Source organism: Pteronotus mesoamericanus, unplaced genomic scaffold (assembly GCF_021234165.1).
Source record: "Pteronotus mesoamericanus isolate MK-2021 breed Mesoamerican mustached bat unplaced genomic scaffold, CSHL_Meso_final scaffold_1066, whole genome shotgun sequence".
Classification (NCBI taxonomy): Eukaryota; Metazoa; Chordata; class Mammalia; order Chiroptera; family Mormoopidae; genus Pteronotus; species Pteronotus mesoamericanus.
This window is the reverse complement of record NW_026555299.1, coordinates 301638-321601: the sequence shown is the minus strand read 5'-3', so window position 1 is coordinate 321601 and position 19964 is coordinate 301638. Positions and strand designations below refer to the sequence as shown.

The window sequence follows — 19964 nt, the reverse complement described above, 5'->3', positions numbered from 1 at the left end:
TGTTGTTCATAGTGGAATTCTCCCAAATACTTGTTTCTAAGGCAAGATCTTTTTTTTATTGTTGTTCAGTTACAGCTGTCCCCATTTTCCCCCCATTACTCTCCCCTGCCCAACCCATCCCCACCTCCCACATTCAACCCTCTCCCCTCATTGTCTTTGTCCTTCGATCCTTTATACGTGTTCCTTAACTTGACCTTTCTCTAAGGCAAGATTTTTCAAAAACAGAGATAATTAATTCCTTGGAGGGCCAAGCCTTAGATAGATAGATAGGTCCTTTAAGGCTGCCAGCATCCTCTCTGTACACTAAAAAGGAGGGTGTTTTCTTATTTTAAGAGCGAAATGAGAGGGGTTGGTTATTAAGAGATAGAAACATTTGTGTCTCTTGTTCTGTAACTAGAGAACTAGATGCTGAAGATCAGAAGTTCCCCCTGGTACCTGAGGACTTAGGGTTTCGAGTTCAACATCTCATTTTTTCCCCTTTGACTTGAATTTCTAAGGCATTGGAGCTTTAAAAATACTGGATGAATCCATTTGGATAAATTTGTGCCATTTTCATATTCTGTGCTTCCTGTAATATTGTCCAGTCAGTAGGGGCTTGAAAAATATCCATTACGTAGCATGATATTTGAATGGCTACATATATGGTTGTTTCTTATTTCTAAATACATTGGACATTCTCCTTAACTACAGAGGCCACCACAGTAAGTTACCAGAATTGCTTATTTTTAATCTAGTTTTTACATTTCTGTTTTCTACCAAGGGGTTTATAATTAAAATCATTGATGTATTACTTTCTGATATTTAATGGGGACCCCTTAGAGACATTTTAGGATATTTTGCAGAAATATTTGCTCTTCTCACTGCGTATGGATATATCTATATTATGAGGGACAGGTTTATATTCTCTGGATCCCTGAGGGAATTTCTGGGCTTGGGAGAGTGAGACACTGAAGTAGCACAGCAGAGTGGAGCTGGATGGGTCACTGAAGGTTTCCTCCAGGGGTAGAACATGCGGTGTGATGGTTTGGATAGTCAGAGGCTGGCTTATGCACAGTCTCTCATTTCCTTGAAACGGTGCTGTGACTTTGATAATTTACAGGCATGAAGGAAGGGGGAGAGTCAAACTTTCTTGGATCTGTTCCAACCAAGTAAGACCTTATTTCTGCTACATGGATTGTCGTCCCAACAATATAACTGAATTCCTGCACGTCTGAGCTTAGTCCCTTTCTAGAGAGTCAAGAGAGGTATTGCTAAAGAGAAGAGATGGAAGTTAATTTTCTTTGTCACCCAAGGGTGATTTTTCCTTGTATACAGCTTATCTGAAGGCATCATAAGAAAGGTAAGGTGTGGTGGTGGGAAAAAATGACTATGTTGGGCATTAGAAGGTTTGTATTCTGGTTGTGATCTGAAACTAATCAATTAGCTGAGTTTCCTTGAACTTTACTTCTCTGGGCTTCAGTTTCCTTTTCGTTAAAGAGCGTGTTAGTTGATAGGCTGCAATGTTCTGAAGAATTTCTAAGGTACAACCACTAGGGTCTTGTCCAGTGGACCCTCAAACTCATTAACATTTGATAGGTTAGCCAAAGCACTGCTACGGATTTCATGTGGTCGCAGTGACAGTGTTAGGTACCAAGCCACTTGTCCAAACTGTGACATTGATGATTCCTAGAAGTAAACTGGCTCTATACTGGAGAAGGCCTAATGTTACAGAGCTAGAGACAGACCTCCTGGATTTGAATATAGGTTCCTGTGTTTTCTTTCATTACTATGACTTTGGGCAAGTCATTTATCTTCTCCTAATCAGTTTCCTTTTCTTTAAAATATAGATAAGAGTGTACCAATCTCACAGCACCGTTGTGAAGATTAAGTGAACTATGCATGTAAAATACTTAGCCTAGTGCCGAGTACAGGGCAAACACTTCACAAAAACTATCACTATAGGAACCACATGGCGTGAGAATAAATGTCTGCATGCTATGAAAAAGGGTAAAAGCAGAGTTACAATAAAACTTTGCATTTCAAAATATTTGAACATGTGGACTTTAAACAACAATCAAGGTTTCTCTGCTTGGAAGAAGTTTGTCTGCCTAGGTCCTTGCTTTCCCAGTTCGTGGGCCCTTTGATGAAAGACCAGGGTCATTCTGCTGGATCAACATTTTTCTGCTTCTCATGTCTGTAAAAATATGGGTATTAGAAAATCTGAGTGGTAATAGGCACACTGATGGTCTTTGAACTAGGGCAGAAAAAGAACCGATTCTGTGCTTGAGTCTATCTATTAACAGAGGGCCTCAAAAATGTCAATTTTGACATAAGATCAAGCTGTTTCTCTGTGATGCAGGGGAAAAGGAGGCAGGTCAAAATTGTGAAAGAGGAGTGTTTTAAAATGTGTTCTAAGTACTTCAAGATTTATAAGAAACTGAAGTAAGAAATGAAATAATGGTGATGAATGAGTCAAGTCTGTGGTTTTCTGTCTGATTTTGATCATGAAATCTAACTTTTGGCATAGACCTTCAGGAAGCTGTAAAAACATGGTAGTCAGTCCTTGGTTGTCTCAAGGGCTCTCTCCTCTAGAGAAGAGTTGGCAATTAGAAGTGCACTCAAGTTTCTTCTCTAGGGTTTCTGTCCCTGGAAGGGTTCTCTGATGCAGTGGGCTGTCCAGAATGGAGGCCACTATCCTGGGGCTTAGACTCTAAGGCTAGTTTCTCAATGAAGCTCCTGTGGGATCATCAGGAAAACATTTCCTTTCCGTGAACCTCGTTCAGTGCCTTGCCCTTGTGTAACATGGACAGCTCGTCCTACCCTTCACTGCCTCTGTGCTTTAAGAATACATCAAGATACAGAGAATGCCAGAATCTGAGGCCCAGCAAAAAATGAGAATGAATAATGACAAACTTCAGTTTTAAATACTATTTGGGAGTTTATTCAAATGATACGTGTATTCCTCATCAAGTAAATGGAAATAGACTTTGCAATAACCTTATCCGGTTGATTATTTAGACGTGGTTTATTGAATATCAGTATCGATGGTTTAAGTTCCTTTTTTCTTCTTTATTTTTTAAAGGTAAAGCATTTCTTCTGGGAATTTTTATCACTCATATCACACAGATGGAGAATAAAAGGAATGTGACTGAATTCATTTTAATGGGTCTTACACAGAATCCCCATATGCAGAAGGTAGTATTTCTGATATTCTTGATTCTATACCTGGTAACACTCTCAGGCAACCTGCTAATTGTGGTTACCATTACCACCAGCCGGGCTCTGAACTCCCCCATGTACTTCTTCTTGGCCCACCTTTCCTGGATAGACATAGTCTATTCTTCTTCTTCAGCTCCTAAGATGATTTTGGACTCCCTTCTCGGGAAGAAGGTAATCTCTTTCAGTGGTTGTATGGCTCAAGTCTATGCAGAACACATTTTTGGTGCTACTGAGATCATCCTGCTGACGGTGATGGCCTACGACCGCTACGTTGCCATTTGCAAACCGCTGCACTATACCACCACCATGAACCACCGGCTGTGTACTCTCCTGTTGGGCGTGGCCTGGGCTGGGGGATTTCTCCATGCGACCATTCAGACTGTCTTCACAGTCTGGCTGCCCTTCTGTGGCCCCAATGTGATCGATCATTTCATGTGTGACTTGTACCCTTTGTTGAAACTCGTTTGCATGGACACTCACTTCCTTGGTCTCTTTGTCGCTGCCAACAGTGGGTTCATCTGCTTATTAAACTTTCTCCTTTTGATGGGCTCCTATGTGGTCATCTTGCACTCCCTAAAGAACTGTAGCTTGGAGACGAGGCACAAAGCCCTCTCCACTTGTGTCTCTCACATCACCGTAGTCATCTTATCTTTTGTGCCCTGCATATTTGTGTATCTGCGACCAGTCACTGTGCTGCCTGTTGATAAAGCTGTTGCTGTCTTTTATACTATGGTGGCCCCTATGTTAAATCCTTTAATCTATACCCTCAGAAATGCTGAGGTGAAAAATGCTATGAGGAAGCTCTGGAGGACAAAAGTGACTTTGGAAAAAGATTAAACAGAATCATTGAGCAATTACAGACAGAAGTAATAGAGGGAATCTAGTTCAAGCTTCTTAGATCTATAGATGAAGCCTTTGACTCTAAGAGGAGGTTGGAGAGTACCTGCACAGAGTACTTTAAGCACAGAGCTAAAAGATGGACTGGAATCCAGACTTGCTGTCTCCCAACCCACACTGCTGGCTTCATAATTTACTGCTTCTTAATAAATATTTATTTATTACCTGGAAATTTGAAATATCTTTATAAGCTATAAGATATAGATCTAGAATGTTGAGTTGGTGTTAAAATAATCTTATTATATAACATCAAGATGTTGGTTTCCTGTGGTATTCCAATCATGTGGGAAAGGTATAGTTGTTGTCCATTGGGTTGGGAAGTTCAGTGGGTTACCTTGGGCCAGAACTAGTTCATGGTAGCTGGACAGAGGCTGATAGGCAGGAAACGGACTGGAATCCTGGGAGCTTCCCCCTGGGGTGCTTGTGGACGAAGGCTGGTGAACAAGGACCTGTAGTCTGGACTGGCAATCAAGAAAAGGCCCTTTGGTGTGCAAGTGGACCGAGGCTCTGGTCATTCACTGTCCACTGCTGGGTCCTGGGATCGTAGAGCTGTGAGCTGTTGGCAGGCCAAGCACACAGCAGCAGGGCACAAGGGAGCAGTGGCTGAGTGAAGGTGAATGGAGCTAGACACAGCAGTGTCCACCAAACTGCTTCCTCACTGGCATCACCAAAACTCAGGCCTCTATTCTTTCCCACCCAGATCACCAAAGTAGCCTCCTAACTGTGCTCCTGTTGGCTGTCTTGTCCTTTCCCATACTGTAACTAGAGTAGTTGTTCTAAAACTGAAATCTATCTACAACACTCACCATGGAAAACAGTATGGAGTTTCCTCAAAAAGCTAAAAATGGAATTGCTGTTTGATTCAGGGATCCACCAGTGAGAAAGAATATGTGCACCCTTATGTTCATAGCACTGTTATTTACAATAGCCAAGGTCTGGAAACAGCCTAAGTACCCATTAGTATTTGAATGGATAAAAAAGGCTGTGGAACATTTACACAATGGAATACTCTACAGCCCTAAAAAAGAAGGAAATCTTACCCTTTTCAACGGCAGGGATGGACCGGGAGGTCATTGTGGTAAGTGAAATAAGCCAGTCAGAGAAAGACAAATGTATATGATTTGACTCATGTGGAATGTAATGAACAAAATAAAACCAGAGGTATGGATAAATGGAAAGGACTACAGATCTCAGAGGGGAGTGTGTGGGAGAGGCTGGAAGAAATTAGCCAAAGAACATATATGCATATATGCATAGGTCATGGACACATGGCATGGGGTTACTTGGGCTTGAACGTATTTGTTGATTAATGACTGAAAGACAAAAGATACATTTATTCTGAAAATGCTTTGTGTGTAGATGTAGCCATCTATTTTTAAAAAACTGACTTTAATCATAAAATGTAACCAAAAGTACACCAGTTTACAAAGAAGTATAACATAAACTGCTCACTTTCATAATAAAATCTGGTTCAGAGCAGGGAGAATAGCAAAGTAAACTATTTGCATATATGCTGGGAGTTGTAGTTTCATTTTTTTCCTCATCCTCAGTGAAAACAGTAGTAAAAACAAATTGTAGTTTCCCTAGGAGTTCTCACCAGAATTCTCCTTACAGTGAAAACAGATAAATGTAGGAAAGAGTTCCCTAGTCTCCAATGCTACCTTTTTGCTCTTCATTTTATTGAATTCGTATATCTTCCTTTATACTTTCATTCATTCAATATTTATCATGTACCAGACATTGTGCTACCTTGTAGAACACAATGAACCTTGTTATGTAGCAGGCAAACACTTTATAGTGTATGACTATATTTAATAAATAGAAATTCCGGTATTACATCAAAATGTCCTTTTATCTGAGTCATTATTCTTTCTTATGGACTATCAGCATAAGATGAGTGATATGAGCAATAGAAAATGGTTCTAAATCCTCCAAGGAAATTTGGAAACATGGCATAATCTTCATTTCCTATCCATCAGAGGTTAAATGGCTGATGCTTTTATAGCCCTAATGTAGTTATGTATTATAATGTAACAGGCAGCATATGACAATCAATTGTGATATATAAAAACAAACATTTGTTAATTAAAAATTACTAGATTTTAGTTATAGATAATAAACTAATATATACATTGTGTCCAGCACAGTTCCTGACTGAATAAGTGGTAACTAGTATGGTTATCGGATCTTCCTATCATTATTGCCTGGCAGTTAATAGCAGTTAAGGGCATGATCTGGGAAATCGGTCAATTCTGGTTACTGACTTTCTGATATATCCATGTGATACCTTTGTTTTCTGTTAGTTTCCTCACCTGAAAAGTGGTGATAACAGCAGCACCTGCCTCCTTGGTTTGTTACAGAGAATATTGGTTAAGAACGATGAAAATTAATTATTTCTTTAATTTACTAGAAAGAAGGCCTGTGAACCTTATGTGTAGTTGAAGCTCATAAAACTAATCCCTAATTCGGTAGTATTTTTAAATATGCAAAGAATGGTCCTAGGTTACGTTTTTCTCTCTTGCATCCACTTCTGCTTCCCCCAGTGCAGAATCTATGATTTATAGCAATTAATTTTTTCTTTATATAAATATTTATTGCCGAGATCATCCAAAATGCCCTTTGCATTTTATCGCACTCGAATCAGTGTTGGGATCCTGCATATTTATTTGTCACCTGAAATAATTCCCCCAATGGCATCTTTCATTTGGGAATTTATCAAAGTATAGATTAAAGGATTTAACATGGGAGTTATGATAGCATTGAATACAGCAACTGCTTTATCAATTGCTAAAGTAGCTGCGGGTCTCATATACACAAATATGCAGGGCACAACAACTAAGATGACCACTGCGATGCGGGCGACAGAGGTGGAGAGGGCTTTGCGCCTCGCCTCTAAGCTGTGGGTCCTTAGGGAGCGCAGAATGACCACACAGGAGACTATCAAGAGGAGGCAGTTTAACAGACAGACGAACCCTCCTTTGGCAGCGACGGAGAGCCCTAGAGTGTGGGGATCCATGCAGGCGAGATTCAGCAAAGGGTTCAGATCACACATAAGGTGGTCCATGACATGAGGGCCGCAGAAGGGCAATCTGAAGATGAAGAGCATCTGTGTGGTTGCCTGCAGAAAGCCTCCCACCCACGCTACTCCCATGAGCAGGCCATGCACCCGCCGGTTCTTGATGGCTGTATAGCGCACGGGCTTGCAAATGGCCACGTAGCCGTCATGAGCCGTCACAGTGAGTAGGATGCCCTCAGCACCTCCAACAAAAAGTTCCCCGAAGATTTGGGTCGTGCACCCATTGAACAGGGTGGTCTTCTTTCATGAAGTGGGTCTATGATCAGTTTGGGGGTGTTGACTAAAGGATAGCAGGCATCAACAAAGGAGAGATAGGCCAGGAAGGAGTACATGGGAGATCCCAGGGATGGGCTGGCATTGACGGGGGCCACGATGAGCACTTTTCCCACCACAGTGATGGCACAGGAGACCAAAAACACAACAAATATGACTTTCTGCCTCTTTGGATTCTCTGTGAGCCCCAGTAGAACAAACTCTGTCACATTCCTTCTGTTCTCCATCTATTTCGGGGGACAGTTGATGACATTACCTGAAGAGAAAGTTATTTTTATTAATGAAAACTTGAGTTTATTAAACTTTCTATTCTAACATATAATGAATTCTTGGGTTGTATTAAGTTGGGAATTCTTTTGAGGGGTGTGTGTGTGTGTGTGTGTGTGTGTGTGTGTGTGTGTGTTTGTATTGGAAAGAAACTTCTTGGATTCTTGAAGATTACTCAGATTGCCTCCCAGATGCAGTCTTTGCTGAGATTACAGATACGAGGAGCTTTTGTAAAGACACAGGCAAGAGGCCGCCTGTACACACTTAGTCATCCCAGATAAGCAAGAGTCTAACTAGAAGTAGCAGACTGCGCACAGAGTGGCAGCCAGCCTGGAAAGGAGGTTGTCAATAGGTGTAAAGTCTGTAAATGCAAAGCTTCAGAATTTTCTTCTTTAATCTCTAGGAAATGGGGAACCATGAAAGATTATTGAGAATATATATGAGTGGAAGGATGAAGAAAGAGGAGTGTGAAGAAGGAAGAATCTCAGATGTTATTCAGGTAAACGATCTGTCCGTGTTTTGGATGCAGCGGGCTGGGGTTCAGCAAGGGTGTTGAAGGCAGACTCAGGAATCCCAGTAGCACAACATTTATGGCGGTTGAATAAGGAATAACAGGGCATTGGTGATAGGAATGTAAAGAATGGAGCCAGTTAAAAGTAGGTACAATGCATGTTTCCTAAATTCAGTGACTTCATAAGAGCTAATAATAACACTTTTAAATGATGGATTACTGTGTGCATTGTATAGTGGCAGATACTTTACACACACAGGCCTTTGCAATGTAATAATGACCTGTGTATTTGGTGTCATGGCATTCATTTTGAAGAATGAAGCAATCTCAGAGACTAATGTTGATAATGATAATGATAATGTTAACTAAGACATACTGAACAGTTACAGTGATCTGTTTTTCTGCAGGCATTTGACTATGTTTCACTACAAACCTACAAGGTGGTTGCTACTATATTGTATTTATTTTACACACTAGAAAACAAGCATGGAGAAGTTAAGGATCCTGTCAAGATCAAGCAGCTAATAAAGGGCAGAGCGAAGATTAGGTCAGATTGTACTTGTTAAGTTTTTCCCATTAAATTCTGAACTCTGCCCTTTATTGTTATGTTGTAGTAAACAATGTTAAACTAGTAATCTCTTTTTGATATGACCATAATCATTAAAATGACCTTAATGCTACTTCAGAGGTAAGTTTACGTGGAACAAATTCATCAGCACAAGCACACACACACACCACACGCAACGACAACCGGAATTCCCAAATGTTAAGAAAAATGTGGTACTGCTTTCATTGAACAGCCCTTTTACCTTGTCCCCTCCTTTAGCTCCAAATATTTACACCTCTAACTCCTTCCAAATTATGGGCCCCCAGACTCTTCTGCAAAATATAAAAAATGGTTTTCCCAGTGGTTATGTGGCTTGAGAACTAGAAAGACCAGGTTTGAATGAGGTTGTAGTTTCTTTTATCTGGGGTATACTACTTTGGCACCTCACATCCCTGCTTCCTCATCTATAAAGTGAGAACAATAGTATCCACCTCACAGACTGTTCTCAGAATTACTTGAGATATTATTGGAGTAAGCATGGAATATTACTATATCTGAAAAATGTTGAAAAATAATGAAATGTGTTGAAAAACTGTATATGGAAGGTAATGATCTTTAATAAGCATTAGTACTATTGAAAGGCCTACCTTAGCTGTTTTACATGATCTTAAGGAGGTGTGAGGGTGTTCAGACACAATCCCAGGTTCAAACTGACAGCCTCTTGTAATAAGTAACTTTCAATATGAAAGATACGTCACATTTGGGAAAAACCTATCAGCATAATTCACTATCTAATTAACCTTTGTCAAGCAATTGTTTATGCTGATCCTGTGAAATTTTTGGGGGTGTATCATATACCTAAATAAACCTTGTAAAAAAAAAGGAAGTCTAAATTTTTTCCACCTAAAGCATCAAAACTTTTTCACAGAAGACCTATTCAAACTCTATTTCCTGGTTTTGAATTTAGAATAGTTTCACTTGAAAGACTATGGAAAAGTAATCTTAAATGGGTGGTTTTGGCCCTGTAGGGCGAGAGTCAGTGGGGAGGAAGCACATGCAGACGGTTCTTGCTCCGGGGCTGCCGAGAGCACCAACATTTTCTCCTTGCCTTGTGGAGGTACTTAAAGAGGTTTCCATAACCTTCAGGCACCTTGTCTCGTAGCTACTGCTTTCTCTCCTAAGAATTAATTATCCTCTTTGATGGAAAGCCTTCGTCTTAAAAGCCGATATATTCTGGAGAGACATGCTGAAAACAGTCATTCTTCGGCGGGAAATGGCATTCTCTGCACTTGGAAGCTAAGCGTGAAGGAGACCGTCCTCTATCTGGACCTATGTTGTTAGGAAAGCTGGTGCGGTGTGAACAGCGGGCATAATGCCAGTGCGTGGGCCTGGGATGAAGTGCCCCTGGTGACTCATGCCACAGAAGACTTTCTATTTTCTTTAAAAAATTTTTTTAAACCTTAGTTTTTCCTTTATCATTTGGTCCCCTTATATCCTGCCTGCCCCCACCCCCCGCCCCCGCCCAACCACCACTCTGTTGTCCATGTCCAGGAGTCCTTTTTCCTTTTTGCTCAATCCCTCTGCCCCCTAACTTCCCCTCCTTACCTGTCACCCTGCTCTCTATCCATGAGTCTGCCTCTATCCTGCTTGTTAGTTCAGTTTGTTCATTAGATTCTACATATGGGTGACATATTGTATTTGTCTTTCTCTAATATTACATCTTTATTGGAAAATCACCATTGATTGCTTGAGACCTAGATCAGTGAGGTCATAAAATTAATGGCAGTTGTTTTAAAGGTCTTGACTCTAAAAGCAGTTTCCTTCCATCCCCCCAGATTTATTGAATGATCGTGCACAAATGAGATTGTTTATACTTAAGGAATATAACTGGGTATTTTGATATAAGGTACATTATGAAATGATCACCATAATCAAACTATGTAGCATATTTATCAGATGTATCATTATTATTTTTTTGTGGTGACAACCCTTAAAATCTACTCTTTTAGCAAATTTCAAGTATGCAAAACAGTGTTGATAAATGTAATCACATTGCTGTACAGTAGGTTTCCAGGAATTATTCATCTTGCATAACTGAACTTCGTTTCCCCGATCCACATCTCCCTATGCCTTTCTTCCCACCCTCTGGCAACCAGGATTCTGTTCTCTGCTTCTGTAAGTTAGATAATTTTAGATTCCACATACAAGATCATGCGGTACTTCTCTGTCTTATTTTGCTTAGCATAATGTCTTTAGGTTCATCTATGTTGTTACAAATGGAATTTTTCCTTCTTTTAGAAGACTATATCATATTCCATTGTATATATGTACTACATTGGCCATTCATCCATTAGTGGACATATAGGTGGTTTCCATATGTTGGCTATTGTGAACATGAGTGCAGATATTTCTTTGAGATACTGATTTCAATTCCTTTGGATATATACCCAGAAGTGGGATTAATGGAGCAAAAGTGGTTCTATTTTTATTTTATTTTTTGAAGAATCTCCATATTATTTTCTCTAATGGCTGTGCCAATTTACATTCCTTCCAACAGTGCACAATGGTCCCCTTTTTTCCACATCTTTACCAATACTTGTTATCTTTTTAGTATTTACTCTTATTACAAATGTGAGCTGATACTTCATTGTGGTTTTGATTTGTATTTCCCTGATGATTAATGATGCTGAATACCTTTTTATATACTGTTGGCCATTTATATATCTTGATGTAAGAAATGTCTCTTCAGGTCCTTTTCCCATTTTTTAATCAGGCTATTGAGTTGTTCAAGTTCCTTATTTGTGTTAATATCAATCCCCTTATCAGGTACATTGTTTGTAAATACTTTTCACAGTTGTGGTAGCCTTTTTACTCTTGGTGGTTTTCTTTGCTGTCCAGAAGATTTTTAGTTTGATGCAGTCCCACTTCTTTACTTTTGATTTTGATGTGATATCTAAAAAAAATCATTGCCAAGCCCTGGCTGGGTGGCACAGTCCCATACACCAAAATTTTGTGTGTTTGATCGCTGGTCAGGACACATACCTTGTTTGCGAGTTCGATCCCCTGTTGGGGCATGGCGTATGGGTGGCAACTGATCTATGTTTCTCTTTCTTATCAATGTTTCCCTCTCTCTCTCTGCCACTCCACCACCTCCCTTTCCCTCTCTCTCTACCTTCCTCTCTCTTTAAATTAATAATCATATCCTCAAGTGCGGATTAAAAAAAAATTGAAGATCATTGCCCAGACCAATGTCAAGAAATTATTTCCCTACATTTTCTTCAAGGAGTTTTAAGGTTTCAGGTCTTATGTTAAAGTCTTTAATCCATTTTGAGTTGATTTTTATATACGGTGATTGTTGAGTCCAGTTATTTTCTTCTGCATGTGCAGAGTTGCTATACCCTTTATTGAAGAGACTCTCCTTTTCCCATCGTGTTTTCTTGGCATTCTTTTCGAAGTCCAGTGGACTATATGTGCATGGGCTTATTTCTAGTATCCCATTCCATTGGTCTACATGTCTTTATTTTTGCCAATACCCACTGTTTTGATCACAGTAGCTTTTAGTATATTTGGATATCAGGAATTGTGATGGCTTCAATTCTATTCTTGTTTAAGATGGCTTTGGATATTGAAATTCTTTTCTTCCATATGAATTTTTATGCAAAAGCTGTTTTTCACTTTACTCAGAGGGTTACTGAAATAGCCAGAAACTTTAGAAGGTTTCAGATTACACTTATTTCTGGCACTTATGGTGTGGTCAGTATGGAATAATGATAGGTAGCATTAGAAATGTGGGAAGATAATAACAAACTAGGAAAAAGTTCCAGGTATTTCATCTTCTTGTCACTTGAAATTGTTAGCTGCTTTCCTTTGAGTCATTTTTAGGAGGATGTCCTGATAAAATATTGTGGTTTTAATTTTTACTTTTCTGAGGCCAATGATGTTAGTCATTTTGTTTTTCCTGTTCTTATTGACCATTTGTATATCTTCTTCTGTGATATTTCTGTTCATGGCCTTTGTGTGTTTTAAACCTAAGGCTTAAAAATTTTATATATATGCCTTTTGTCTGGCTTTGGTACCAGGGTAATAATGGCTTCATAGAAAGAGCTAGGAAGTGTCCCCTCCACTTCCATTTCTACAAGGAGTTTTAGAAGGATTGCTATTAATTCTTCTTTAAATGTTTGGTAGAATTTGCCAGTAAAATTCATCTGGTCTTGGACTTTTTCTTGTTGAAAGACATTTTTTATTACTTATTCAATCTTTGTGCTTGTTATAGATCTGGTTGCATTTTCTGCTTTTTCATGTTGATTTGATAGTTTATATGTTTCTAGAATTTTTTTCATTTTCTCTAGGTTATCTATCTGTTGGTTTGAAAGTATATTTTCTTACTTGAAAAACTTCTGTAAATTTGCTGGTTATGTTCTCATTTTCGTCCCTTATTTTAATAAATTGTCACCTCTGTTGTTTCTTGATTACTTTTCTTAATATTTGTCGAGTTTTTCAAGGAACCAAGGTTTTGGTTTTGTTGGTTCTCTTTATTTCTATTCTTTATTTCATTTTTCTACTCTAATAGTTATTTTCTTCCTTCCATTTACTTTAGGTTTATATTTTCTTGTTATTTATTAAGGCGAGATCTTTTTCTTTTACAGCATAGGCACTCACAGATATAAATTTCCCTCTGAACACCGTTTTTTTTCACATTCCTTTAGTTTTGGTATGTTGTGTTTTTATTTCCATTTGTCTCAAGATATTTTCTAATTTCCTTGGCGTTTTTTTCTTTGACACATCGGTTGTTTAAGAGTGTGTTGCTTAATGTCCACATATTTGTGAATTTTTCAGTTTTCCTTCTGCTATTATTTTCTAATTTCATTCCTTTGTGGTGGGAAAAAATACCGTGTATGAGTCAATCCTTTTAAATTTATTGAATCTTGTTTAGTGACCTAACCTGTAGCTGAACCTGAAGAAGTTGTCATGTTCACTTGAGAAGAACGTATATTCCAGCCTGTTTGGGTTATGTATATTTCTGCTGTTTTAGTTGGTGAATAGTGTTGTTTAAAACTCCTGTTTCCTTATCGATCTTGTTTCTGTTTATACCATATATTACTGAAAATGAGACACTGAGATCTCCAACTCTTATTGCAGAACAGTCTATTCTCCCTTTAATCTGTCAGTTTTTACATATGTGTTTTCAATGATATCTTTCTTTTATGGATTGATATTTTTATCATTATATATGGTCTTTCTTTTTCTCTTGTAACAATTTTTTTTTTAAGTTTTTTTTTTTGGCCTGATAACGTAGTCACTCCATCTCCCTAGTTACTGTTTGCACACAGTCTTTTAAATCATATTGGGAAGGTAATGTTACAAACCAGAAATACCAACATCAGCTGTGAAGCTCCACCAGGATGGGTGCCTGAGCCCAAAGAATGCACCCAACATAGAGGCGCAGGGAAGGAGAGGGGCTGTATTAGTTATTCTGTGATGGGAAACAATTTATGAGTGCCTGAGAAGGCGGACTTATTTCCTCACTTGAAAACAGATTGCCAAAGTTGTAGTGGAAATTTCATCTCAAGGTTGAGATCCTGTTTTCTTTTTTTAAAGTTAGTAAAAAATATGGCTGTTGTTTACTGACTTTTTAAAAACTCTGTGTTTAATCCTCAAAACAATGACGTATTATTAGTCCCATTTTTAAGATGAGAAAAAGTGAGGCGGAGAAAGATTAAGTAACATTTCAAGATAAGAAAGCATACATATGGCACAGCTTAGATTAGAGAGTGGGTTTGTGTTTATCCAATGTCTATGTGCTTTAACTAAGCTGTAACTCAGGTTTGTGAGTCAGTTATAATTGGGGTTTTTCCAGCTGTTTGATGCGTTGTAACCCTTCTGCTCAAGTAATTTCTAGTTAATTGATAGTGACAATGAAAGTATATAGTGAACTTTAATATATGCTTGGAAAAGTACAATTGATTGGGCTTAGCTTGTAACAGGAAAGAATCACAAATTCTGGTGGGCTCACACATGTACCTCGTTCAATAGATATAGTCGAGCTCAATTCTAAAACTTGTTAACCTTCCCGAGCCCTCTGTTACTTCTCTAATCTAGACATTGTATAATATTTCTTTTGGCTTCTACTTGGTTACTTCTTTAAGAATACCTTTTCTGAACATCCTACTTCCAGTTCTGTTTATATTACACAGACATATAGCTCTGTGTTCTTTCTTTTTTTTATAGAGCTTACCACTTTCTCCTTTTTAAATAATTGAATGCTTACAACACAAGAGCAAGGATACTATCTGGGCTGTTGAGGGAGATTCGTATTTAAATTTCAGTCCTGCCGTTATTCCCCTCTGATCCTGGGTTATTTACCTACCTCATCGTGCTTCAGTTTCCTCATTTGTAAAATGGGAATAATAATAGTACCCATCACAAAGGGTGCTCTTATTGTATCATGCGTTTAATACAGGGCCTGGCATATATCACTCAAGTAACAGGGTAAGGGTGAGCAATGGGGAAAAAGGTGGGACAACTGTAACTGAACAACAATAAATTAAAAAAAAAAAAAAAAAGAAAGCTGCATAATTTAGGCTCAACCTCTAGGGGAAACACTTCACAAAATTACCCATGGAAATGTCATCCAAATATAACTGGAAGCCTAAATCAAAGTGGGCAGAAGTAAAAAAAAAATAGTTATTTTTATTTTTATAATTGAACAACACTGCTTGGTACTTTTTAGAGATCCAATGAACATTCATTGGAAAAAAACCTGAAATGAAGAATCCAGGTTATGGCTGTAGTCTGATGATTATCCCAGCCTTGTAGATGAATTCTAACCTTTGTTAAAATGTTCTCTGATCAGAGGGGCCATAGGAGGGAGAGGTGGTTTGTTGCCATCTTGGCAAAGACTCTTAAAATTAATTACTCTTCCCTGGAGGAAATAGGGCAGAGGTGAGTTGCCCACATAAATAAAACGGAAGTCTCTATGTTGTGAGAATTAAAGGAGTTGAGAAGTGGGACCACAAGAATTTCTTGGCAGAGTAAACCACAAAGGCAATGTCTCTCCCTGACCTCTTCTGTAGCGGGATGTGAGCTTCTACAGAAATGACAGGAGAAGACAGGGCGAGTCCCAAGGACCAAACTCTATGACTCTGCTCTGAAAAAAGCCTTGAAGAATTGGCTTCAAGAGGTTCCTTATCCAAGAGACCTTTAATCAACTGCTGATGGTTTGGTAATGGGATTTGCTTTTCCAGCTTTAAAAATAGCGATCGTGTTCTTAGGGCCTGTACCAAGGCTATCAGACCAAGTTCTACATAAACATTTAAAATACATAGATTTCTGTGAGTCCCATAGAAATAGGAATGTGTTAGAGTAATTGAAATTTTTCCTCTCTCCAAAATCAAATATCTTTTCAATACAACATGCATGTGTCTACTATGTGGGATTCTTATTAGTTGAACAATCAGGCCAGGATGAGAAGTCCTAGACACACAGGATGTGGTTAGCATTGGTATATAGAAGAAGCACAATTTTCTTCATTTTGATTTTACTTCAGCATTCCTCTTTCTGGAAACATTTTGATTTTTTTTTTACAGTAAGTTTATATAACCACGACTCTGGATTAAAGGAAAATCCTGATGGATTTTAAGTGTTATTGAATCTGCAAAGAATCAACTCATAACAAGTCAGTAGTTTATAACTGTCGATATTGAGTTGGGCCAAAATAACTTTTTTTCCTCACTGACTAATTTGTAAAAACAACCTGTGATTTATTTATTAGTATTTTTCTCTGATATTTATCCTAAGAACCATAATCAACAAAGGGGTTTGACAGAAAGATTGGATTTCAAGTGCAACACTTGGAAATATAACATACCTACTTTAAAAATCTTTCTTAGCTGACTCTAAGAAAGAGTCATTTTTCTCTTCCCCTTTTTTCTCTTTTCCTTTCTTTGGCTCACTTATTTTCCTCCTCTCCTGTCTTCTCCTCTCTTTCTTTTCACATCCCCTTTCTCATTCTCAACAAATGCTTTATAATATCTAATACTGGCCAGCATTGTAGATATAAAAATAAATAAATCGTAAAACTAATGAGGCACAGCATTCTACAAAGCACTGATTTGAATAATTAACTGGGTTTAAACTAAGCTTCCTGTTTCTTGGAGAACTCTGCACTCAGTCATGGTGTCAAATTTGGAAGGAGTATGTTTTTCATGCATTGGAATGTGTCTTCAGCAAATGAGTTAATGAAATGTATAGACAATAAATCCCACAAAACAATCAAGCAAACTAAACAATAATTCAATCTTTATGTTAAATATTTTTTAATAGTTTGCTTAAATTTTCTTAATCTGACACTTCTTCTTGTTTCCCATGTCCTCCTTTTCTCCTCGCTCGGTTAGTGTCACTTTTCAGAATCTTTGCCTTAAGAAGGAATTTTGAAAGTTTTCTTAATGATACTTGCATGGGAACAGTAAAATCATATAACAACAGGAGTAACAGTTAAGTTTCAAATGATTTAATTTTCATAGCCATCCTACATGTAGCATATTTATCCTTCCTTTTAATAAATGAAAAATTGGTACACAGAGAGATAAATTAATATTATAGTGAATAAGTGGTGGATCCCAAACTCCCAAACTAAGTCTTTGGATTTTAAATTCATTTCTCTTTCTTTGATCTTTAATTCATTTTTACTTTTCTATTTCTCTTTTATATTCTCTTCCACAATATATTCTCTTTTGCCTCCTTTTCCTCTCAGTAAATGTGTAATGAATGATGATTATTATACTTTTTGGGCCAGCACTGAGGATATAGAAATGAATAAGATGAGATGAGTGTGATATAAGGTGTCAAGTGCTATAATGGACATTTCCCACAGTCTCTGAGATTGGAAGGAGGTAGTAATACTGCTTTTCAGTCTTGAGGAAGCAGAGAAGCTTCCAGACAGGCAAAGCAGGGAACAGTAAGGCGCATGAAAGAGTCTTTATATGTCTTTGAGTCTTTCTGTATGACTTAAATTAATAGAACAAACTGGATTTTTCACTAGTAAATATATGCAGCAATTTTGGAGTAAAATACATGCATCTTTGTGTATTTGCGAATGTGCCATATATATGTCTACAAAATTGATGGACTCAAAACTTGATGCATAGTATTTTTTCTTCTTATTTTAAAAGTTATCCATTTTGTTGTAGAAAATTAAAAACAAAGTAGAAATTATAAAGAACAAAATAAATAGCACCTATATTGTCATCTATAGTAATAGATGTGGATATAAAAATAAATTAATCATGAAACTGGTAGGACTCTGCATTCCTACTTTGTCTTTACCTCAAAGAGTGTTTGTCTGTATCCATATTCACATGACCAGCTTTTCAGGAATTGAAATGATGGATTCAAAACATAAACTGTGTACATGAAATTATTCTCCATTCTTCAGGTAACCTGAAGTTTAACAATGCTGTGTGAAGACAGGCCAGTATAACGGACTAGGAATCATGAAGTTGTAAAGGCTGTTTCGCTTTTATTGCTATAAAACACAAACTGCAAACTATTTATCTAAATTATTCATATACAATTTTCTTTCTCATCAAGATCTTGATTTAGCATTTGTATGTTATTAGGACAAATTTTGCTGGCACTGAGTATTTTGGGTCTCTGTTCACAAGATTCAGAGTTGTTTAGGTAGCAGGACATTCATATTCATTTTGAAATTTCCAACAATTTGAAAGGCAATATTATTATGCAAGACTGAGATGAATCAGATTTCCTTTAAGTATGGCAAGTATTGGGCAAGTGGCAACAGTTCGGGGGCCAGTGACGGGGCATGTGTGTTATCTTTCTCTCTGTGTCCACAGAGACGGCATCAGTGCACGAAGGACAAAGGAGAAGGCTCTGCAGCCCAGAGCATGAATTGAATGGCTCTCTCATTAAACAGGTAGATCAGGGAGTGCATTTATACGTGAGGTTCTGAACTAGGCCTTGGTGATATGAAAATTTAGTCTTTTAAAAGTGCTCCTACGTAATTCTCATGCTCAGCCATGTCCTTTTGATTACTAAAATGAGTAGGGCTTAATAACTCAATTCTCTAATAACCTTTTGGATATTTTCAAATTATAAAGATCCATGGTAAAGTTACTTTTTTAATATCAGTATTCTTTTTTAATTAATTTTAATTTTTCAATTGCAGTTTACATTCAATATTATTCTGTATTAGTTTCAGATGTACAGCAAAGTGGTTAGAAAATCACATCAGTATTCTTGGAAACTAATTTTAAGTATAAATATTTGGGGCTATTTTAATAGGCAGATATTTCTAAATCTTGTGATAGATTAAATTCATATGTTCAAGCATTGCTTGTTAATCTATTCAAAATTAAAAGGTACTGAAGCATCTGTGGAATTGATTGACTTTCAACAGTTCAAGGTAATGCTGTAGTAAGAAAGCTCCTCAATTTCTATTTCCCTATTTACTGGTGAGTTTTGGTGTCTTATTTTTTTGCCACTTCTTCTTCCTTTATTTGCCCGTTTATGTGATTGACCCACTTTGCTGTTGGTTGGTTTGTCTTTCACTTGTTAATTACTTAGAGCTCTTTGCCTATTTTAGATATTAACTCAATATGTCCTCTAAAATATCAGTCTTTTTACCAAACTACAGTCTTTTTACCAGACTACTTTTGTGTTGACTCTATGGCATCTATTCTTAAATCCTTAAAACAATTTGATATTGTCTATTTGGGATTTCGATGATAAGTTAAGAAGATTCTCCCACCTCTAGAGTGTAGAAAATCATCTCTTTTATTACTAAAAAGTAAACATAAAATAAGTCTTGCTTTAGTTTATTAAACCTTTAATCAGTTTTTATTTTTGTATAAAGTATAAGCTATATGTATGTTTTATTTAGCTTTCAGATGGAAAGCTGCCTGTGGCAACCCACTTAGTTTATAATGTCTTCTTTTCCCACATACATCCCTAATTACTTGCCTCTCCATTAGTCTGTAAGATTGCTGAGGTTAGGGACCATGTTTTAATCAGCTTTAAATTCTTGCAATCTCTGAAATTACTGCAACATAATAAATCATAATGCCTCTTTGTTGAATTAAAAAACAAATTATCTTAAGATTTCAGGAAGTCATGAGTAACAATTGTTATTTACAGGTAATTTTGTCCTGAACTCTGAAGTAAGACCTGCAGAAAGACCT

At 37.5% G+C, this 19964-nt stretch overlaps 2 protein-coding genes across 2 annotated transcripts; one reads left to right on the top strand and one right to left on the bottom strand.

The window, feature by feature from the left end:
- Positions 1-3105: 3105 nt before the first annotated feature.
- Positions 3106-4035, top strand: LOC129081502 (olfactory receptor 4C12-like). Its single transcript, XM_054587168.1, has one exon. The coding sequence runs from the start codon at positions 3106-3108 to the stop codon at positions 4033-4035; it is 930 nt and encodes a 309-aa protein (XP_054443143.1).
- Positions 4036-6757: 2722 nt separating this feature from the next.
- LOC129081468 (olfactory receptor 4C46-like) lies at positions 6758-7671 on the bottom strand. Its single transcript, XM_054587137.1, is given in 2 exon segments — positions 6758-7413; positions 7416-7671. Coding segments are annotated over 2 exon segments (912 nt in total).
- Between the last annotated feature and the right edge of the window lie 12293 nt (positions 7672-19964).

Bases quoted from the DNA above. Each gene is read 5' to 3' on its own strand.
- LOC129081502 (XM_054587168.1), top strand. From the start codon at position 3,106: ATGGAGAATAAAAGGAATGTGACTGAATTCATTTTAATGGGTCTTACA.